This window comes from Lepidochelys olivacea, assembly GCF_965140295.1.
Source record: "Lepidochelys olivacea isolate rLepOli2 genome assembly, chromosome: 11".
Taxonomy (NCBI): domain Eukaryota; kingdom Metazoa; phylum Chordata; order Testudines; family Cheloniidae; genus Lepidochelys; species Lepidochelys olivacea.
The window spans coordinates 73548125-73572472 of NC_140421.1; the positions used below are offsets into that span (position 1 = coordinate 73548125).

The window sequence follows — 24348 nt, forward strand, 5'->3', positions numbered from 1 at the left end:
TCGTGGCTTCTACTTGCGATCTCTGGAATCTGTACCAGTGTAAAAAGAAAACAAACACACACATTTCACAGTGTTTTGTTTTCCTTGTGTTTAGCCCCATGAGAAAAAGGTGTCTCCTGCATACCTCCAGAGCATTGAAGATATCTACAAGAAATCTTTCCTGCCAGAGATCAGGTTAGCAGCTTCAGCCTTTTTGTGTGACAAATATTTATGCAAAACTATTTGTGCGTGTAGAGCTAGAATCGCCACACATACACTTGATTCAAACTGCTTGTATGTAAAAATCCTCCTTGTGTTTTGTTACCATATTAAACTCTGGATGTAGTAAGTTACGCACCTACACAGTTGGATCCCTATGCTAGTGCTGAAATTTACCCTTTTGAAATTATTCATTGCAGTTACCCGTCATGTCAGGGAACATCATAGAATCTTAGGACTGGAGGGGACCTCGAGAGGTCATCTAGTCCAGTCCCCTGCACTCATGGCAGGCCTAAATGTTAACTACATCACCCCGACAGGTGTTTGTCTAACTTGCTCTTAAAAATCTCCAGTAACGGAGATTCCACAACCTCCCTGGGCAATTTATTCCAGTGCTTTACTACCCTGACAGTAAGGGCTTGTCTATACTGGTACTTTACAGCGCTGCAACTTCCTTGCTCAGGGGTGTGAACCCCCACCCCCTCCCCAGCGCTGCAAGTTTCAGCGCTGTAAAGTGCCGCACTTCCAGTGCTGGTAGCTACTCCCCTCGTGGAGGTGGGGTTTTTTACAGAAGCCACGTTAAACTTTTTTCTGAGTTTCAGATCACTGAAGATCTCATGGTCTCTTGCCATACTTCCTATCTTTCCTACGCAGTGGGATAGTTTGCTCTTGTGCCCTTAATAATGTCTCTTTGAAAAACTGCCAACTCTATTGAACTGTTTTTCCCCTTAGACTTGTTTCAATGGGCTTAAGAAAGATAAAAGATTTTATTTGAACTTTTAGGTTTCAATAGCTTTCTATAAGCATAAAATTATTTTTGGTGGGGCGGAGTAGTTGCTAATGGTCACTTGGATTGTATCTCAACTGGATTTCAAGACTGAACTCAAATTCCTATGTGGCAGAAACATTGAATATATTACAAGGTTTATGGACCCAAATCCGTAATTCAGTGCCTTTTGTCCTAGTATCTCCGAGCACATTATAAACAGCCTCACAACTCCACAGTCAGGTGGGGAAGTACTATCGCATTTTACAGAAGGGTGCACAATAGTGCAAAGAGTTTCTGGCTTGCTCACAACCACACAGTGAGTCAGGGATAAAGCAAGTAATAAATCCCAGGATCGGAGATTGCTGTCCCCTTTACACCAACTATGAGTGTGGCGGTTCAGTGATGAGACAGAACACAGCTTTATGCAAGCAAACAGGCTGGTCAGCGGAGATGGGCTGTTCTGCCCCCCCGCCTTCCACCTTCTCCTTTTATTATATTTCTCCCCCTAAGCATTACACACTGCTACACAAAGGAATGTATGACGTTGATTCATATGCTTAGTTACCATCCTCTATCTACTACAATCCTGGTTCTCAGGCCTTGAGCCCAGGCTAAAAAAGCCTCCCACAGTTGCTGTCCAAACAATCAAGTTCTCAGGGTTCATATCTAGCCCTTGTCCTTGGATAGAGCAATGTGTGCATTGCTTCTAGGAAACAGTCAGGGTGTGCCCCGCCTGCTTCCAGGTGGAATAGCTAGACATTAACCCTTCATATGAGAGATTCATATATATTAAGGTCAGAAGGGACCATTATGATCATCTAGTCCGACCTCCTGCACAATGCAGGCTACAGAATCTCACCCATCCACTCCTGCAATAAACCTCTCACCTATGTCTGAGCTATTGAAGTCTTTAAACCGTGATTTGAGGACTTCAAGGAGCAGAGAATCCTCTAGCAAGTGACCCATGCTTCAGAGGAAGGTGAAAAACCTCCAGGGCCTCTTCCAATCTGCCCTGGAGGAAAATTCCTTCCCGACCCCAAATATGGCGATCAGCTGAACCCTGAGCATATGGGCAAGATTCACCAGCCAGATACCCAGGAAAGAATTTTCTGTAGTAACTCAGATCCCACCCCATCTAACATCCCATTACAGACCATTGGGCCTATTACCATGAATAGTTAAAGATCAATTAATTGCCAAAATCATGTTATCCCATCATACCATCTCCTCCATAAACTTATCGAGTTTAATCTTAAAGCCAGATAGGTCTTTTGTCCCCACTGCTTCCCTTGGAAAGCTATTCCAAAACTTCACTCCTCTGATGGTTAGAAACCTTTGTCTAATTTAGAGTCTAAACTTCCCGATGACCAGTTTATATCCATTTGTTCTTGTGTCACCATTGGTACTGAGCTTAAAAAATTCCTCTCCCTCTCCGGTATTTATCCCTCTGATATATTTATAGAGAGCAATCATTATCTCTTCTCAACCTTCTTTTGGTTAGGCTAAATAAGTCAAGCTCCTTGAGTCTCCTTTCATAAGACAGGTTTTCCATTCCTCGAATCATCCTAGTAGCCCTTCTCTGTACCTGTTCCAGTTTGAATTCATCTTTCTTAAACATGGGAGACCAGAACTGCACACAGTATTCCAGGTGAGGTCTCACCAGTGCCTTGTATAACGGTACTAAAACCTCCTTATCTCTACTGGAAATACCTCGCCAAATGCATCCCAAGACCACATTAGCTTTTTTCACAGCCATATCACATTGGCAGCTCATAGTCATCCTGTGGTCAACCAATACTCCAAGGTCGTCCTCCTCTTCCATGACTTCTAATTGATGCATCCCCAGCTTATAACTAAAATTCTTGTTGTTAACCCCTAAATGCATGACCTTACACTTCTCACTATTAAATTTCATCCTACTACTCCAGTTTACAAGGTCATCCAGATTTTCCTGTATGATATCCCTGTCTCTCTCTAAATTGGTAATAGCTCCCAGCTTTGTATCCTCTGCAAACTTTATTAGCACACTCCCACTTTGTGCCGAGGTCAGTAATAAAAAGATTGGTCCCAAAACCGATCCCTGAGGAACTCCATTGGTAACTTCCCTCCAGCCTGACAGTTCACCTTTCAGAATGACCTGCTGTAGTCTCCCTGTTAACCAATTCCTTATCCACCTTTCAATTTTCATATTGATCCCCATCTTTTCCAATTTAACTAACCGTTCCCCATGTGGCACAGTATCAAACACCTTACTGAAATCTAGGTAAATTAGATCCACTGAGTTTCCTTTGTCTAAAAAAATCTGTTACTTTCTCAAAGAAGGAGATCAGGTTGGTTTGGCACGATCTACCTTTTGTAAAACCATGTTGTATTTTGTCCCATTTACCATTGACCTCAATGTCCTTCAAAATTTTTTCCAAGACCTTGTATACTACAGATGTCAAACTAACAGGCCTGTAGTTACCCGGATCACTTTTTTTTCCTTTCTTAAAAATAGGAACTATATTAGCAATTCTCCAATCATACTGTAGAACCCCTGAGTTTACAGATTCTTTACAAATTTTTGCTAATGGGCTCGCAATTTCATGTGCCAATTTCTTTAATATTCTTGGATGAATTATCTGGACCCCCCCGATTTAGTCCCATTAAACTGTTCGAGTTTTGCTTCTACCTCAGATATGGTAATATCTACCTCCATATCCTCATTCCCATTTGTCATGCTACCATTATCCCTAAGATCCTCATTAGCCTTATTAAAGACTGAGGCAAAGTATTTGTTTAGATATTGGGCCATGCCTAGATTATCCTTAACCTCCACTCCATCCTCAGTGTTTAGCGGTCCCACTTCTTCTTCTTTCTTTGTTTTCTTCCTATTTATATGGCTATAGAACCTTTTACTATTGGTTTTAATTCCCTTTGCAAGGTTCAACTCTACTTGACTTTTAGCCTGTCTCACTTTATCCCTACATGTTCTGACCTCAATAAGGTAGCTTTCCTTGCTGATCCCTCCCATCTTCCACTCCCTGTACGCTTTCTGCTTTTTCTTAATCACCTCTCTGAGATGCTTGCTCATCCAGCTTGGTCTACAACTCCTGCCTATGAATTTTTTCCCCTTTCTTGGGATGCAGGCTTCCGATAGCTTCTGCAGCTTTGACTTAAAGTAATCCCAGGCCTCCTCTGCCTTTAGATCCATAAATTCTTCAGTCCAATCCACTTCCCTAACTAATTTCTTTAATTTTCGAAAGTCAGCCCTTTTGAAATCAAAAACCCTAGTTGCAGATTTATTTTTGTTTATCCTTCCGTTCACTTTGAACTGAATTAACTCATGATCACTTGAACCAAGATTATCCCCTACAACCATTTCTTCTATGAGGTCCTCACTACTCACCAAAACCAAATCTAAAATGGCATTCCCTCTAGTCGGTTCAGCAACTACTTGATGAAGGAATCCATCAGCTATCGCATCTAGGAAAATCTGAGCCCTATTATTACTAGCACTCGTCCTCCAGTCTATATCTGGGAAGTTAAAGTCTCCCATGATCACGCAGTTTCCATTAGTATTTACTTAATTGAAAAGGGCTCTATCCATATCCAAATTAGATTCCAGCGGTCTATAGCACACCCCAAGCATTATCCCAGGGGAGGCTCCAGTAGTTTTCTTCCCCAATGTATTTTTGCTCAGACGGACTCTGTCTTATCCATTCCATCGCTTCTTATTTCTTTACATTCTACCTCATTCTCGATATACAATGCTGCTCCACCACCTTTACCTTTATTCTGTCTTTCCTAAGCAGCACATATCCTTCAATACCTGTACTCCAGTCATGACGACTATTCCACCATGTTTCTGTTATCCCTAGAATATCTGGTTTCACTTCCTGCACCAGTAGCTCTAGTTCCTCCATTTTGTTACCGAGGCTCCTCGCATTGGTGTACAAACATCTTAATTTTTGCTGTTTGGCCTCGCTCGCATTCTGTACCCGATTAGACGCAGTCATTCTACAGCCAGTATGACCTATTGGACTGGTATCCACACTGCCCTTCCTCCTTATGTCCATTCTCCTACCCACGGCTGTATCCTTTCTTGCTTTGTTTTCTTCCCTCTCAATGCTAAAATCCGGCATGGAGATCACCTGGACGTCTCCCAGCCATCTCCCCCAAATTCCTAGTTTAAAGCTCTCCTAATCAGTTGTGCCAGCCTCCATCCTAGAAGTCTATTTCCTTCCCTACTCAGATGAAGTCCATCCCGAGAGAACTGTCCTCCGTCCATGAATGCCTCCCAGTGGCCATACATCCCAAAGCCCTCCTTATAGCACCACTGCCTAAGCCATCTGTTGATAGTCATAATCTTGTCCACACCTTTGTTGCCCTTCTCTAGGAACAGGCAATCCCACTAAAGATCACCTGAGCCTCGATCTCCTTAAGCGTCTTCCCCAGCCTAGCATAGTCTCCCTTGATACGTTCCAGCGAGAATCTACCAGTATCATTTGTTCTCACATGAAGGATAAGTAGGGGATTCTTTCCCGCTCCCTTTAGGATCCTTTTCAACCTCAGTTCTACATCCTGTATCTTAGCACCTGGAAGACAGCACACTGTTGCCAGCACCCAGTGCCTAGAGGCAAAACAACAGCAGGGGTTCGTTACCTGGTGTGTTTCACTCAATAATCACAACGGGGTGGAGAAGCAGAAAAGTTTATTTGCAGCTGCAAACAAGGTACAGGGAGAATAGAATCTCAAATCCTGCACACCAGAGCAGGTCATTACACACACTTTTATATTCCTTAATGCTACTGCACTACACATCAGCCAATTAAAACTTTGCACAAATACTCTGCCTTCCTTATATGGGTTACAACAATGTTTATTTCCTGCAACCTCTAACAAGCATTCCTAACAACTTAAACAACCAGCACATTCTGTCTGGCCTTGTAACTATCTCCTATTATTTTTAGCTTGGCGTCAGCAAACCTTACACTATGAGGCATTATCTGCGGCTGCAACATTGTTTTAAGAGCAAAAGAGCTTACTCAAACCAGCCAGGCCTGAATTCTATTAAGGGGGGTTGAGAAGAAGCCCTTAGGCCTTCAGCAGGGAGACTTCCTCGACCCTTATGGCCTTCCATCCCTTCAACTTAACTAGTGGCCATGCCCTGGGGTCTCCAACAACACCCTTCTGTTCTCTGGATCAGCTCTGGTTACAGGCCTGTCTATTCTTCTCAGTAAAGAGTCCCCGATCATGTAGACCTGCCTTTTCCTGGTGACGGTGCTATTCTCCAGTCTATCCCCTGTTCCCTCTGGTTGCAAGTTCTTTCTATTCCTATTCTCCCTTGAAATCCTCTTCAACCCATCCTGTATCCTCCTGGGGCTCATATTTGGTGTAGTCTTCATTAACTCTTCCCCTTTTCCTATAGGACTAGCCGCTCTTCTCTTTTTCCTTGCCCTTCCACCTTCAGTGACCACATGCTGAGCCCCTTCTTCATTTTCCAACTCTGCAAACCTATTCTTGAGCTCTGTTTCTCCTTTCCTCTCTTCTGGTGATGTACCGTGGGCGTTTGGCATTAGCATCCTGGCTGCTTATCCAGTTGACAAGATATTGTGGACAACTTATAGAGATGAAGAGAGCACTTTCCTAGAGTGGGGTCTAGTGGCTTTAGCTCTTTATTGTTGTGTGTTTGTGTGGGGGAGAGGGCATTGCAAGATGAGGAGGAGCAGAGGTTTCCTAATATGATCACCTGTCCGATTTTGTTTGGAGAGAATACTTGCTCCCCTCCTCCCGCCCCGAATGTTCTCATGTGGTAGCTCTGTAATAGCAACTGACGATAAAAAAAAAAAAAAAAAAAATTGAGGGGGATTTTCACATCCTTTTCTTGCTTTAACTCTCTAGCCTCGTATCCCATGCGGCAACCACTTTCTGAGCATACTTCTGTGGCCAGAAAGGACTCCTTAGTTGATTTTGTGGAGCTTCTGTTAAATGACACTTACTCCTCCCTAACCTGTTAGACTGGAGGTGCTCTTCTCCACAACACTCCTAGCTCTGTCCAAGTAGGAAGGACGGACCTAGGAACTGAATTTGAGTATGGCAGCTCTGAGCAGTATCGTGGAGACAGTTTCAGTTTTTCCCCTATCCCAGTTCTGATTTTAATGAGTCTCTCACATAAGAACTATCTTGTGAGCTAAATTTGCGTGAAAGTAAGTGCCTTTGGGGCAATTAACATAGGCCATTTCTACACTACAGGTGCTGTAGTGGCAGTTATGACTCTGTAGTGTTGATGCTTCCTACATTGAAGGGAGGGGTTTTTCCATCACTGTAGCTAATCTGTGTCTCTGAACAGCAGTAGCTAGTTTGATGGAAAAATTCTTCTGTTGACCTAGACACATCTACTTAAGTAAGCTTAACTGTGGTGATCTGGGGGATGAATTTTTCACACCTCTGAACACAGTACCTATATTATCTAACTTTTAAGTGTAGACCAGGTCATTATCGCGGCGTGTTGTGGTGTGATGACTCTGGTCAGGAAGGGTAACTTTCAAAGGTCACAAAGCTAATCCTGCTTTGTATTAAAACAAGGTAAGTATAATCAAGCTGGGGTTGGCTTCTAAGTTCCCTCTAAGCTGCGTGGCCGCCTATTAAGCCTCGTGCAGGGGCTGAGGGCTGCGGCGGGGAGAGATGCCTCTCCCCCAGCATGGACCTGCTGCGGTGGGGAGAGGCATCCCTCCCCCAACCCAGCCCTGGCACGGACCTGCCGCGGCCAGGAGAGGCGCCTCCCTACCCAGTCCAGGTGCTGCTGTGGGGAGAGAGAGCTAGGAGGAGTCCTCTCCCCACCGGAGGCCCTGGGAAACCTCCACCCCAAACCCCTCATCCCTGGCCCTACCCCAGAGCCCGCACCCCCAGCCAGAGCCCTCACCCCAATCCTCTGCCCCAGCCCTGAGCCCCTCTCCCACATGCGTGGGAAAAATTAGAGGGAACGCTGGTTGGCTTGTGTATGCATCTGGTTATCTAGTCTCATTGATGTAAGTCAGAACAAACCTTAAAGTGTGTCATCCATCTCCTCTTGTTTTCTTGCTGCAACTCCCAAGATAAATCAGGGTAATTGTGCTGCCAGCAATTGAAATGAATAATTTCATTCCGTCATCCTGAAGCCTGTCTGTCATCTGGGGCATGAGATGTTGATGCAGCTAAGGTCAGCTGCCTCCCTTGGTGAGTTCACCCCCCATTGATTAGCAGCTAGCGCACAGCTGTAAGAACAAAGCTGGAACTAAAGGCTGAAGAGAGAGGGTGGGAAACCTTAGGACTCCCATCCCTGAGGGCAGAATTGTTTTAATTGACCAGTGAGGAGAAAAATGTTGTTTGTTCTTTGGATCAAATCGAGCCCCTGAAACATACCATTGTTACTTCATTCAGGTTACATCCTGATCTAGCTGGTTCTCCTGTGATTTCAACTCTTCATCTGTATGTGGTTTAATACACTTTTTAAGCAGTCACTCTGCTTGGCATCTCCAGTGTATGGGTTTATAACAACCTGTCAAATGAAGTTTGTACTCAGTTTCGAAGGAGGACACATCTGCCCCATGATGTTAAAAGTTTTAACATATATGACAGTCAAGTTTCACACAACGATGGAATTCATCAGTAGTTTATGTATTAGACGAAAACAGGAGGTTGATGTCATACTGGAGATACCAGAACCTTTCCGTGCGTCATCTGATAGTGTCATAAATGACTAATGCTGGGATAGGTGCTCCTCTTCATCATATTGAACAGATCACTTCAGTCTTTTTGGTAGTCTTTTCCTGGCCAGAAGCCTAAAATTGCAAATCTGTTCTTTTAGAGTAACAGTCGTGTTAGTCTGTATTCGCAAAAAGAAAAGGAGTACTTGTGGCACCTTAGAGACAAACCAATTTATTTGAGCATAAGCTTTCGTGAGCTACAGCTCACTTCATCGGATGCATACTGTGGAAAGTATAGATCTTTTTATACACACAAAGCATGAAAAAATGGGTGTTTACCACTACAAAAGGTTTTCTCTCCCCCCACCCCACTCTCCTGCTGGTAATAGCTTATCTAAAGTGATCACTTTGTGCTGGAAATGGCCCAACTTGATTATCATACACATTGTAAGGAGAGTGATCACTTTAGATAAGCTATTACCAGCAGGAGAGTGGGGTGGGGGGAGAGAAAACCTTTTGTAGTGGTAAACACCCATTTTTTTCATGCTTTGTGTGTATAAAAAGATCTTCTATACTTTCCACAGTATGCATCCGATGAAGTGAGCTGTAGCTCACGAAAGCTTATGCTCAAATAAATTGGTTAGTCTCTAAGGTGCCACAAGTACTCCTTTTCTTTTTGCGAATCTGTTCTTAATCTTCATATCCAATTCTGCTACCACTGAGCAGCTGCTGCTGCTTTGTGAAAGCCTGCAAAGAATCAAGAGGCTTGATCCACTCTGTATTTGATCAAAACCCACTATCCTTTGTTTAGTGAAACTTGAAACTGAAAATGCAAAAGTCTGTGCTGCATTGTGATGACAGTCCCCTTTGGGAAGGAAAAAAGTAAGACCGTTTTGTTCCTCTGCCAGTTGACTGTAGGGCGATGAACGTTGGAGTTGAGAATTTCAAGAATCCTGCAGCTTCTTTGAGTAGCGTCCCTATGGGTGCTCCATTGTAGGTGTGCTTGTGTCCTTGCGCTGCTGATCAGAGAACTTTGGTAGCAGTGTCCGTTCGGCCTGCATGTGCTCTGTCTCCCCTCGTGCCCCTCTCACTGAATTTTTGGGTCAAACAGCTGCTAATAGTTTGGAGAGCGGTTGTCTGAATTGAATAGGAGCAGAAGTGCATAATTAGGACAAGTCTCATATTAGCAAACTCTTAGATAGTTTTCAGTTAATTCTGACATTGGGAATTTTAAACACTTTCATTGCAGGGAAGAAACATTGAGCAATACAGGGAGTGTTCTACTGCAACAACTTCTCCAAATAACTCCTCCACAAAAAAAAAAAAATCTTAATTTGAAATTATTCCATTTATCTTGGTGTATTACATCTTAATTTCATTTCAGCATGAATAATTGGGGTCTTTTTTTTTCTGGGAGGCAAGGTAGCTATATCCAGTAAATTTAATATTATTTATTTTCTTTGCAGTGAGACCTCTGAGGTTTTGCAGTACACAGCGAGTGCGGCACAGGATGTAGAGAAGGTAAAAGAGCTTGCTGCATGGAGTTGATATCGTTAAGCTTTGATTAGGGAAATCTGTTTTTTGAAATGCATTGTTCTGGCCATCTTTTGTAGTTAATCTTGGATTTGCAATTTAGTCATGTCTTTTAGAGTAACAGCAACATAAAATAATCCACTCTTAAAAGAAACTAGTTCCAAGACTAGTTAAAGGGAATATCAAGTTATTTTATTACTTTGCTAGACAACTACTAGTGGATCTAAAGTTTGACTCCTTTTACAATCCCACGGATTTTTTGCTCTGAGAAAAATGTTTGTGATAACTGTAAGGGCCAACTGCTGGAAGGTAATCATGCAACCACAAATGCTGAGACTGCTAAAAGGCCAGTCACTTGATCTGTATTGACAGTTGTATATGGTATCTGTGAATTGCAGTTCTTCTCTCCAAATGGATTGATGCAGACCAGTGTGGACGTGGGGAAAATCAACCAAACTGCAGGGTAATAGGCCAGTTTACAGTATCCAATTCGATTAGCCTGGGATTCTGTATGTGTCTTTATTCTGGAAAAATGCAATCCACTTGGTCACAGTGTGGGGAGAATTCAGAGAAGATTGTAGAGGATTGATAATGGGATAATTAAGGCCTTTCACCTCTTGTTTCTACAGTTGCGGCTAATTTCTAATGCCTACTTACTGTCTTATATAGCTTTGGACCAGTTTGTAGTAGATTTGATCCCTCATCAAATGATGATCTTTCATTTTCAGTACACAGCCTGTTAAAGTACTATCAAATTTTGTACAAGTGATAAGGTTCTGCACAGCTCCTAAGAGCTACATCATCCATATCTTTTTTTTTTTTTTTCCAATCTATTGAACCCCATTCTCCCCACGCATCTTGCTTTGAAGGCCTGATATTATGGGGACCTTCCTTGTGACTTCATCAGGAGCTTGTCTAACTTAACTCTTTTCATCTGCTAGAGAAAGAGAGAGGTGCAAAGAATCCTTCCCAGGGCTGATTGCATAGCCCAAGAGATGAGACCCAGACCCCTGCATGGTAGCATGTTGCTTACTGCTGAAGGAGGAGGTGTGATGGGTTGGATCACAGAAACCCCCCTGGGGTTGATAGCTGTTGTGCCAAGACTACTTCTGCCCCTGCTTTCCCTGCCAGCATGGGACACCAGCACCCTGTCTTGCTGGGCCAGACACGCCAGTCTCCTCCAACACAGACCCAGGGTCTGAACCGCATGCCCCAAAGCTGCAGACTTAACTGAAAGTAACTTAAGTAGTGTTCCGGTCTTAAATGCTCAGATGCTCAACTCCCAAAGGGGTCTAAACCCCAAATAAATCTGTTTTACCCTGTATAAAGCTTATACAGGGTAAACTCATAAATTGTTCGCCCTCTATAACACTGATAGAGAGAGATGCACAGCAGTTTGCACCCCCCCCCCAGGTATTTATACATACACTGGGTTAATTAATAAGTAAAAAGTGATTTTATTAAATACAGAAAGTAGTATTTAAGCAGTTCCAAGTAGTAACAGACAGAACAAAGTGAATTAGACAGACTTGTGTGTTTTTTATTTTGCTTGGTAAGAAAACTGAATACAGATAAAAACCTCACCCAGTAAGCTTCCTTTTACAGACTAGTCTCCTAGTCTGGGTCCAGCAATCACTCACATCCCCCGTAGTTACTGTCCTTTGCTCCAGTTTCTTTCAGGTATCCTTGGGGGTGGAGAGGCTATCTCTTGAGCAAGCTGAAGACAAAATGGAGGGGTCTTCCACAGGCTTAAATAGACTTTCTCTTGTGGGTGGAGACCCCCTCCTCTTTCTTATGCAAAGTCCAGCTCCAAGATGGAATTTTGGAGTCATATGGACAAGTCACATGTCCATGCATGACTCAGTTTTTTCAGGCAGCAGCCATTGCTTACCTTGAATGTCCTCAGGTAGACTTCTTATGTGGATTGGAGCATTACAAGTTTCATTGTCCTTTAAGTGTTTCTTGATTGGGCACTTAATTTGCACATTCATAGAATCATAGAATATCAGGGTTGGAAGGGACCCCAGAAGGTCATCTAGTCCAACCCCCTGCTCAAAGCAGGACCAATTCCCAGTTAAATCATCCCAGCCAGGGCTTTGTCAAGCCTGACCTTAAAAACCTCTAAGGAAGGAGATTCTACCACCTCCCTAGGTAACGCATTCCAGTGTTTCACCACCCTCTTAGTGAAAAAGTTTTTCCTAATATCCAATCTAAACCTCCCCCACTGCAACTTGAGACCATTACTCCTCGTTCTGTCATCTGCTACCATTGAGAACAGTCTAGAGCCATCCTCTTTGGAACCCCCTTTCAGGTAGTTGAAAGCAGCTATCAAATCCCCCCTCATTCTTCTCTTCTGCAGGCTAAACAATCCCAGCTCCCTCAGCCTCTCCTCATAACTCATGTGTTCCAGTCCCCTAATCATTTTTGTTGCCCTTCGCTGGACTCTCTCCAATTTATCCACATCCTTCTTGAAGTGTGGGGCCCAAAACTGGACACAGTACTCCAGATGAGGCCTCACCAATGTCGAATAGAGGGGAACGATCACGTCCCTCGATCTGCTCGCTATGCCCCTACTTATACATCCCAAAATGCCATTGGCCTTCTTGGCAACAAGGGCACACTGCTGACTCATATCCAGCTTCTCGTCCACTGTCACCCCTAGGTCCTTTTCCGCAGAACTGCTGCCTAGCCATTCGGTCCCTAGTCTGTAGCTGTGCATTGGGTTCTTCCGTCCTAAGTGCAGGACCCTGCACTTATCCTTATTGAACCTCATCAGATTCCTTTTGGCCCAATCTTCCAATTGGTCTAGGTCCTTCTGTATCCTATCCCTCCCCTCCAGCGTATCTACCACTCCTCCCAGTTTAGTATCATCCGCAAATTTGCTGAGAGTGCAATCCACACCATCCTCCAGATCATTTATGAAGATATTGAATAAAACCGACCGTTGGGGCACTCCACTTGATACCGGCTGCCAACTAGACATGGAGCCATTGATCACTACCCGTTGAGCCCGACAATCTAGCCAGCTTTCTACCCACCTTATAGTGCATTCATCCAGCCCATACTTCCTTAACTTGCTAACAAGAATACTATGGGAGACTGTGTCAAAAGCTTTGCTAAAGTCAAGAAACAATACATCCACTGCTTTCCCTTCATCCACAGAACCAGTAATCTCATCATAAAAGGCGATTAGATTAGTCAGGCATGACCTTCCCTTGGTGAATCCATGCTGGCTGTTCCTGATCACTTTCCTCTCATGCAAGTGCTTCAGGATTGATTCTTTGAGGACCTGCTCCATGATTTTTCCAGGGACTGAGGTGAGGCTGACTGGCCTGTAGTTCCCAGGATCTTCCTTTCTCAAGAAGCTGACCAAATGCTCTACAAAGTCTACTTAGAAATCAAGCAAGTATACAGCCAATATTCATGACTTCAAGTACAAAAATGATATGTGCATACAAATGGGATTAATAGATTCAGTAGATCATAACCTTTACAGAGATATGTTACATGGCATATGTAGCATAAAACATATTCTAGTTATGTCATAATTCATAAGCATATTTCCATAAAGCCTTATGGGGTGCACTATCACAGAAGGGTTGGGAAGAGAGGATTTACAGAGGGAGATGGGGACCTAATTGGTTCAGGTAATCCTCCTAGTTAAACCCAGACTTTGCTATGGATGAAACTTTCTCAGGAACAGCACAGTTGATGCATGGGCATGGAGAATGTTCTATCCAGGTTTCCATGGCAAGTGTGGAGTGGGAGGTTTTTATCAACATTTGATAAATTAGACACAGGGATGTATATTGGTCTTAGAAAATGTGCTTATGCACAGCTGTTGCCAACAGAAATTTAAACATACACATTAATAATACAGTTTCTGCCATCATGTGAAAAGGATCTTGCTCCTTCACCCTTAGGGTATGTTTGTGCAGCACCTGAGGTTGTGTTTCCCAGTATGGGTAGACAGACACTCACCAGCTCCGCTTGAGCTAATTCGCTAAGAATAGCTGTGTGGCCACAGTGGATTGTTCCAACTACCTGAGTACAAACCCACCTGACCCTCTGCATGTGTATTTGGGTGGTGAACCTGAGCTGCTGTGGCCACATTCCTATTTTTAGCACTCTAGCTCAAATAGAGCTCACATATTTCTGTCTACCCATGCTGGGAAGTGCCATCCCAGGTGCAATATAGACACACCCCTAAAAGTTGAAGAATTCAGACATCTCATAACTTTCATGAATTTCCTGCTGCTGTGGAAAGCCCACTTTCCATTTGGTGATCAATGTGTAAATAAACACATTTGAGGACCAGTCCAGAAATGCTTAAATAAAAGTTTTAAGTAGTTAACATGGGCAGGTTCAGCCATAATATTCCATTATGCTATGTCTTGTTCTGATCAAAAACGAAGCCTCATAAGAGATTGGAGACTTTCTAACGGTGACAGCGTACTTCAAAGATATGCGGGAGATGTGAATTTCAGCTTTACATGGTTGCTGAGCAATCAGACAGCAGAGCAAAGTTGTAGCTTTGTAATTTTCAGAGCTCTGCCTCTTGATAAGGCTGAAAACATGAACAGAAATTTAACACTGTGAATTCATGTTGGAGCAGTTCATTACTCTGATTTTATTTTTAATGAGAAGTGATGCATTTTTGTAGGGAGTGGGCTATAAGAGCCTGGATATAATGGGATGTACATTTGAATTCAGTGCAGCACTCAGATCCAAGTATACCTCTATTTTCCACCTCTATACAACTGGGGGGATGCCAAACTGATTTTGTTTTAGCTATGAAAATAGCTTATCCACAAGTCTTTTACATAACTTTGCAGACTGTGTAATCTTAACTGTAATAAAAACATTGTTTTTCAGTGCTGTGTGGTAATTTCAGAGTGCTTTTCTATGAAGGACAGCACATCTAAATTTGCCTTGGGAGTGATTTTTATAGCATTCAGGTTCGTATGCTAATACCATGCTGCTGGTTCTTTCTTCCCCATACAATGATCTTGAGTTCCTCTTCTCCACCTGGTCTGCAATGAGATGCTTAACTGAAGATATTTAAATGTAGATAGTCAGTTAATAGTAAAAGAGGCTCCTGACCTGGCTACCTTACTGCTACCTTTGTGAAGTTGTTATACTAGGATTTTTGCTTTTCAGCGTTAAACAGCTTTAAAATCTTTGTTGAAGGTCACCTGCTGTCCCTGCGCCTTGCTCATTGATAATGGCATAATGCCACATCAGGGTACAAATGAACCATGGAAATCCTGAAATCAATTGCTTTTGGAGTCTCTAGAGAAAACAAATTGTGAACTGGAGCCGAATAGCCTCTGTCAGGCAGCAGGAAAGTCTTTGTGCCACCCAATTTCTGTTGGAATCATCTCTGTAATTCCTATTCAATCATGTTAGTTAATATTTTTATAAATTCCACTTTCTGAATTGCAGAATGAGATAGGTCTGTGTTTTGACCAGGAGCGGTACAAGGCAGAGAATGGGAGGAATGTGATGTAACGCCTACTTCCAATTGGTAGATCTCTCTAATTTGCAGGTATTGCAGCCTGTGTTTTAGTTGCATCTCATAAAAAAAAAAGTGTAAAATGAAACCTCATCCCAGGTGATGTGTGTTTAACTGTTTAATCCAGATGGTAAAGTCTAATAATTTGGTCCAATCTCCCCTTTCTTATTGATTAGTTTTGATGGGATGAGCAAACTGGCATTATTTATGTCCTGTCAACTCTATTAAAATCTTGGGTTGGGGAACCTAGTTACCTCCATGGTCATGCTCAACACAGTTGGGTGTAGAGCAGTGGTTCTCAACCTATTTATCATTGTGGGCCACAGGTTGAGAACCACAGCGTCCCCCTCAAAACTCCACACACTCCCCTATGCCTAGCATCCCCCGCCCAGAGACCCCTCCACAGAGAGACCAAGAGCGGAGCCGTGGGGCCGAGCAGCCTAAAACCTGGGAGTGCTGCAGCACCACCACAAACTCCTGGTTCTCAGTACCTCCCACCCCCTCGCTGCCCAGAACACCCCCTCCCCCAAATCTGCCCAGAGACCCACACTCCTGCACCCTACCCCCCTGATGCACTCACCAACCCCCTGGTGGCAGGTGTGCTCCAGCAGGCTGCCAGATGCTGTCTTCCCCTCAACTGGCCCTGCCCCCTTTCAGACCAAAGTGGCAAATTTTGAATTTTTTTTAGCATACAGCTATGTGCTAATTGAGAACCACTGGTGTAGAGGAGTTCGGACTGTTCAACTGGATTACTGAGTTGTGTGAAAACCTTGGGCTTAATTATTCCTGTTACTACACTTCGCTGCACATTTTAGTCCATTTTATGTTGGTAATACAGATGTGTGTTGGATACTACTGTGTTGCAACCAGATTCCCTAACACTGTAGGTTTTGGTACCATAAATGAGGTCTTAGTGTCTCCTTGAATCCCTTTTGAATAAGCAAAGACTAATTAAGAAAATCTCATTTAAGTGGTTGGTTGAGGGACTTGTCAGGCAGCTTGATTTCAAAATTACAAACAGGGCTGGTTGTTCCAGTGTGCATATGATAATGGAGCTTGTTAACCATTTCCCCAGAACACGCATTTATAAGCAATGATTTGCGTCTCATGTTGGTGGTTATTAAATGATTGTCAAAATAATTATTGTAGAGATAAAGATGTGTAATAGCTATCATTGAAAGCTTGCTTGAACTTGTGCATAAATTGTGTTTGTTTTTTTTTTTTAAAAAGAAAAAGTTCTTTGCATACCTTCTAAGATCCAATCTTATTTATGTATCTGATTACTGAGAGTCTTTACAATTGGCAGTCTGACATTGTGGAGTAGGAAATAGTTCTTAAGAGTTAACATTAATCCTCTACCTAATTTAAGAAAATAAACACTCAAATTTTGGTTTTTTAACTTTTAAATGATCTATCCAAACTGCTGTTTAAATAGGCCTCAGTCCTGCAGACACTCACAAGTGAGCAGTCTCTGGTCTCCATTTGACTCCTTCGGTGCATAAAAAAAGTTACGCACCTGTTGAAGTGTTTGCAGGATTGGGGTCCTTAATTTGTGCATGTCTAGATGGATACATAGTCTGTGCAGCACCTCTGATCTGTATTCCACTGTATTATGTTCAGCTACTACAGCCGCCACACTCACTGTGGCCGTATTGGTGTGAAACATCCAGTTTAAGTACTGCCTGCAGATTTAGGAAGTGTAGTTCCTTCTTTTCTATTCTAATCTTGATGCTATTCCTAGATTTGCTACTGGCTTGCTGTTTGTTGAGTTACAAGTCTGTATAGTGCCCAAATCAGATGTTTCATAGTTGTACAACTACAGGTGTGAGTTTGCTGTAATGTTAACCTTTATTTCTGTTTCCCTTTCTAGAAAATAGGGATCGTACAACTTCCCTGGTGCTCACAAGTGTTATGAGGCTTAATTCATCTGTGTTTTAATGCATACTGGGGTCTTTGATAAACAGTTGCTATAGACATGCAAGATATGATCAAGAAAGTGGTCTATGCTGTGACAAAGCTCTGTCCTTGTCTCTGTGGGTCCCGCATTTCCTGGCAGATTTCGCTAGCCTCAGAGGCTCACTGTGACCCTCCACATAACCCTTCTTTCTCTAGAGACAAGGGTCACAGTCTACTGAGCCTTTTTCATCATAAGCCAGAGAGGGAGGTGAGGAGAAGCTATCCTCCCTTGCACAGTCTCTGTTGTCTCCCAGTCTCAGTGATTAATCAGGGAGGGGGCAAACGGGGAGCCCAAGCCTGCCCTCTACTCCAGGCTCCAGCCCAGGGACCCTAATAGTATCCACTATGGTAGCTGACCTTTTAGAAACAGGACACATACAATTCCCTGGGCTACTTCCCCACAACAGCCCCCACTTCCTCAGGCTCCACTTCACCCTTACCTCAGGGCCTCCTTCCTTGTGCCTGATATGGTGTGTACTGCTCAGTTTCTCCAACAGCGCAACTTCCTCACACAGCTCCTGACATCCACACCCACCTGACCAACTGGGAGGCTTTTAACTAATTTCAGCCAGTCCCTGATTGGCTTCAGGTGTCCCAATCAACCTAGCATTCTCCCTGCCTTCTGGAAAGTTCTTAATTGACCTGGAGCAGCTGCCCTTTAACTTATCCTGGTACCAGGGATTTGTTTAGCCTGGAGCTAATATATCTATCTCCCACTACTTTTCCATAGCCATCTGGCCTTGCCCCGTCACAATGTATATAAATCCACACAAGGCTGGTACAATAGGAGCACAAAAATAGCATTGTTTTGGTATGAAACTAATTCCTAAGTAATTCCTAACTAATTCCTAAGCTTACAGTCTAAATTACTAAAATGGAACATGCTGGGAAGCATTGACAGAGCCAGAAGAGTACCCAGAAGTCACCTACTACAGGGCAGGCCCAATAAAGAAAGTAACAGAATGCCACTAGCCGTCACCTTCAGCCCGCAGCTAAAACCTCTCCAGCACATCATCAAGGATCTACAACCTATCCTGAAGGGCGACCCATCGCTCTCACAGATCTTAGGAGACAGGCCAGTCCTTGCTTACAGACAGCCCCCCAACCTGAAGCAAATACTCACCAGCAACCACACAACAAAAACACTAACCCAGGAACCTATCCTTGCAACAAAGCCTGTTGCCAACTGTGTCCATATATCTATTCAGGGGCCACCATCATAGTGTGGCTGATGTGATTAGGCCCTATCCGAGGCTCGTTCACCTGCACATCTACCAATGTGATACTGGGGGGGAGGGATAGCTCAGTGGTTTGAGCATTGGCCTGCTAAACCCAGGGTTGTGAGTTCAATCCTTGAGGGGGCCATCTAGGGATCTGGGACAAAAATTGGGGATTGTTCCTGTTCTGAGCAGGGGATTGGACTAGATGACCTCCTGAGGTCCCTTCCAACCCTGATATTCTATGATATGTGTCAGCAATGCCCCTCTGCCATGTACATTGGCCAGACCGGACAGTCTCTATGTAAAAGAATAAATGGACACAAATCAGATGTCAAGAATTATAACAAAAACCAGTCGGAGAACACTTCAGTCTCTCTGGTCACTTGATTACAGTGGCAATATTACAACAAAAAAACTTCAAAAACAGACTCCAACGTGAGACTGCTGAATTGGAATTAATTTGCAAACTGGACACCATTAAATTAGCCTTGAATAAAGACTGGGAGTGGATGTGTCATTACACAAAGTAAAACTATTTCCCCATGTTTATTTCTCCCCCCTACTGTTCCTCACACGTTCTTGTCAGCTGCTGGAAATGGCCCACCTTGATTATCACTACAAAAGGTTTTTTTTTTCTCTCCTTCTGGTAATAGCTCATCTTACCTGATCACTCTCGTTACAATGTGTATGGAAACACCCATTGTTTCATGTTCTCTGTGTATATAAAATCTCCACACTGTATTTTCCACTGCATGCATCCAATGAAGCGAGCTGTAGTTCACGAAAGCTTATGCTCAAATAAATTTGTTAATCTCTAAGGTGCCACAACTATTCCTTTTCTTTTTACACAGGAGATTGTAACTTAAGATGGTTCTGGTGGTGTTAGCTCACTTCCTGCAGCTGCCACAAAAGAAAAGAGTCTAGAAGAGTCTTGACTAAGGAGATGAAGATAATTTAAGCTATGGCTACACTACGAGGCTTTTAGCGACACGGCTGTGCCGCTAAAAGGCACACAGTGTAGCTAGTGTTTGTCGGCAGGAGAGAGCTCTCCTGCTGACAAAGCGCTGTTCACACTGCTGCTTTTCGTCGACAAAACTTTTGTCATTCGGGGTGTTAAAAAGCCACCCCCAAATGACAAAAGTTTTACTGACGAATTGCCAGTGTAGACAAATCCTTAGTGAGCCACGATGGGGAGAGCATCCATCGAGCAGTATAAAAAAGGTAGCATTGAGATTAATAGGGTGACAAGGTAGATGTCATTGATGGAGGTGGGGCTGGAGAATATGAAAGGAGGTCAGATGCAGGAGCAGATTTGTGTATGACCTTTAGAGGCAAAAGAAAAAGGTCTTAAATCTGAGTTGTTGGACAATGTGGTGCAAGTGAAGTGATTCAGGAAGTCTTGTGATGCAGTCAGATCAACAGGCAAGGAATAACATGTTCAGTACTTCATTTTGGGTGCACTAAGGAGAGATGTTATGGGTGTCAGATATGCAAGGGAGGAGGAGGCTTCAAGAAACAAGAGGAAATAAATAAGCAGGGTGTTGATGAAAGGAACAGTTGGATTTTCAATATTTTGCAGAGGAAGATACCGCAAGATTTGGCAGCACCTGCATGTGTGGGAAAGGGTGGGAGGAATCAAAAGATGATCCCAGGTTGTATGGCTATGGATGGGGATAGTCACAGGCTCAACAGGGAAGTGGAGAGGCTTTAGGAGAAAAAAATTACATCCCTTCTACTCCTTCCTGGTAACAGTTAGCAAATCCCATTGCTGACAATTTTATTTTAATCCTGTAAATTGGGGTTTAAAGTAGTCTAAAGCTCTTATTGCTCAAGCAGATATTCCTCCGGGCCAGCAATATTACATCATCACAGTACGTGGCCAGGGAGTGTATTGATGACCATGTCAAATTTGGGTTTGAGCAGCTCTGGAGTAGAGTAGGAATTTATTATTTGCAGTCATTATTTGCAAGAATAGCATACAATTTTGCAAGTTAGATGCCAAGTGGGAACCATAAACATGGGTATTAATTCTGCTTAGAAGGAACTTGTACTATATTTTCTCTTTTGAGATTGTTTCCCATTAAAGTGAAATTTTCCTTAAAAGCTGTTGGAAGATGGACAAAATCATTTGCAGTCTATAGATTCTGTAGACAAAAATACATGCACACTGTCACCCACCCACAGTAATACAATGATGTGATCTGGATAAGAAGCTGCTGAAAAGATGCTCTTTCCTACAGTCACTTGAATAAATGCAACTGATTAGAAAACTGATTGATTTCACACATACTGATTCATGATGTTTTTAGAAATTAATGCGTGGGCTCTTTCTCCAGCCATTAAATGGCAGTGATTAAAGGGTTACCTCGGCATGAAAAATAATTGCTTTCTCATTTGTCAAGTGGAACATATGGTATCTAATTTGAGTATTTGGAATCTAAAATTAAGAATAAGGAAGGGGCATTTAAACTAACTTGCCATACCATTCCCCAAGAAATATTTAGTGAAATCAAAGACAGTGAAATATAGGATATTATATAATGCTAAAAGAAAAGGAGTACTCCTTTTCTTTTTGCGAATACAGACTAACACGGCTGCTACTCTGAAACCTATATAATGCTAAGGTACATGCTTTATAAGTCATAGACATTGTAGAGTTTGGCACAGTTAATTTAGCTCCTTATCTTGCCAATGTTGCACCTAGTAACAGATCAACAGTGGGCATAGAGAATTCAGGGTTTTCTTTAGATTCTGTCAGATTTTGAGACTATCGCACATCAACCATCTGTTTATAAGTTTACATCAGCTAAATGATCTTAAGAGAAATGTACACTTCAATGCTCAAAGTAAAATGATGATAAAAGGTTAGTAATACCTGTGTAAATCAACTCTTGTTCCTACTTAACATGAGGAACAAAGCAGAATTATTTAGGTAATATAGAGCCTTTTGTAATGTAAACAATGGATACCTTTGCCACCCCTTTCTGCCAAGAAGCATTTGTTGCTCTGTGAGGTATAGGGAAGTGATTACTATACTATGTAGCATAGAATAGAAATGTGTGTCTGTCTGTCTGTCTAAGTAAGTGTCAGTAAATAGATAAATAAGAGTGGGCTGGAACCTCTGCTGCTGTAGATTATTGCTCCCTTGAAGTCAATGGAGCTATAACAATTACACCTGCTCAGGTTCTGGCCTTGTAGATATATTACTGTTTCATCTAAAGCAGTGGTTCTCAGTCAGGGGTGCATGTACCCTTGGGGGTACACAGAGGTCTTCCAGGAGGGTACATCAGCTCATCTAGATATTTGCCTTGTTTTATAACAGGCTACATAAAAAGCACTAGCAAAGTCAGTACAAACTAAAATTTCATACAGACAATGACTTGTTTATACTGCTCTATATTACTACACACTGAAATTTAAGTCCAATATTTACATTCCAAGTGATTTATTTAATAATTATATGGTAAAAATGAGAAAGCAAGCCATTTTTCAGTAATAGTGTACTGTGACACTTTTGTATTTTTATGTCTGATTTTATAAGCAAGTAGTTTTTAATTGAGGTGAAACTTGGGGGTACGCAAGACAAATCAGATTCCTGAAAGGGATACATTAATCTAGAAAGTTGGGAGCCACTGATCTAAAGGGTCTTCTTGGAAGACCTGTTAGGAACTACCCTCTTCACTACATCCTCCCAGATTTTCCCCAGCTGTTAATCCCTACCTCATAAGAATGGCCATACTGTATCAGACTAAAGGTCCATCTAGCCCAGTATCCTGTCTTCCGACACTGGCCTATGTCAGGTGCCCCAGAGGGAATAAACAGAACAGGTAATCATTATGTGATCCATCCCTGGTCGCCCATTCCCAGCTTCTGGCAAACACAGGCTAGGGACGCCAACCCTGCCCATCCTGGCTAATAGCCATTGATGGACCTATCCTCCATGAATGTATCTAGTTCTTTTTTGAATCCTATTATAGTTTTGTCCTTCACAACATCCTCTGTTTAACTAACTTCCTCCTTTTTGTGTAGTCCCGTTTTTGAAATTAAGTGCTACAGTGTTGGGCTGCTGTAGTGTTTTCCCTGCCACAGGGATGTTACATTTGATTATATTATGGTCACTATTACCAAGCGGTCCAGCAATATTCACTTCTTGGACCAGATTCTGTGCTCCACTTAACACTAAATCAAGAATTGCCTTTCCTCTTGTGGGTTCGAGGACTAGCTGCTCCATTTAAGGTGTCAAGAAACTTTATCTCTGCATCCCATCCTGAGGGGACATGTACCCAGTCTGTATGGGGATAGTTGAAATCCCCCATTATTACTGAGTTCTTTATTTTTATAGTCTCTCTAATCTCCCTGAGCATTTCACCATCCTGGTCAGGTGGTCGGTAATATATCCCTACTGCTATGCTCTTCTTATTCGAGCATGGAATTACTATCCATAGAGATTCTATGGTACAGTTTGGTTCAGCTAAGATTTTTACTTCATTTGATTCTATACTTTCTTCCACATATAGTGCCACTCCCCCATCAGCATGACCTGTTTTGTCCTTCTGATACAGTAATACCAGGGTACAAAATATATCCCATTGATTATTCTCATTCCGCCAAGTTTCTGTGATGCCTATGATATCAATATCTCATTTAATATGAGGCACTCTTGTTCCCCATCTTATTATTTAGACTTCCGGCTTTGGTATATAAGCACTTTAAAAACTTGTCACTTTTTAGCTGTCTGCCATTACATAATGTAATTGAATGGGCCTCTTTTTCATTTGACTGTTTCTCATCAGATCCTACCTGTATTTTATAATCTTCCATCTTCTCCTTCTTACTGGGATGTAGAGAATCTCCATTAATAGATCCTCCCCTAAGGGATGCCTCTGTATAACAGCTGCAGTCTGGACTATGTGTGCATCTAGTCAACATCATAGCCAGTCACTTTGGAGTGTTTTGAGAGTAGCACAAACAAAGTCCCTACCAGCACCCTAAGTATTCCCCCCCCACCTATCACTCCATGGGGATGTAAAGCATCAGTAAGTGAACTCAGCAAGAGTTCCTCAAGGACTCTGGTCACTGCCTGTGGGGTGTCCTGAACATGTAATTGTTACTAACGTTTTGCATTACTGTTGGAAGGTAATAGCAAATCACCTGTTGGGATGGCTTTGTTGTTTAATTGCATGTATTGTTTGCTTGACTGACTTTTATTTTTCTTGACTGAGGATATATATTTTGATAAACTCTTGTAATTGTAACGTATGCCTCTCTTTCAGGTAGTTGAAGATATTGAGTATCTGAAGTTTGATAAGGGACCTTGGCTGGAACAAGATGATGTTAGTTTCCATCACTTGAGGCTTTAGTAAGTAAACCTAATCCTATTCAATGTTGCCAGTAAGGAGAAACTTTTATTGTCTTTTACTTTGAAAAAGAAATTGCATATTTGCACCAAGACTTAGTTTTATACATTGTCTGTCAGAGGTAAACAATGAG

General features: G+C 42.5%; 1 protein-coding gene across 2 annotated transcripts in view; it reads left to right on the forward strand.

Annotated features, from left to right (window-relative positions):
* NDUFA10 (NADH:ubiquinone oxidoreductase subunit A10) overlaps positions 1 to 24348 on the forward strand; it is an 85309-nt gene that overhangs the window by 20840 nt on the left and 40121 nt on the right. For both annotated transcript variants that reach the window (XM_084643031.1, XM_084643032.1), the window contains exons 6-8: positions 95 to 174; positions 10101 to 10155; positions 24132 to 24217. In XM_084643031.1, the coding sequence (XP_084499157.1) occupies positions 95 to 174; positions 10101 to 10155; positions 24132 to 24217 (221 nt within the window). The remainder of the gene's footprint in view (positions 1 to 94; positions 175 to 10100; positions 10156 to 24131; positions 24218 to 24348) is intronic.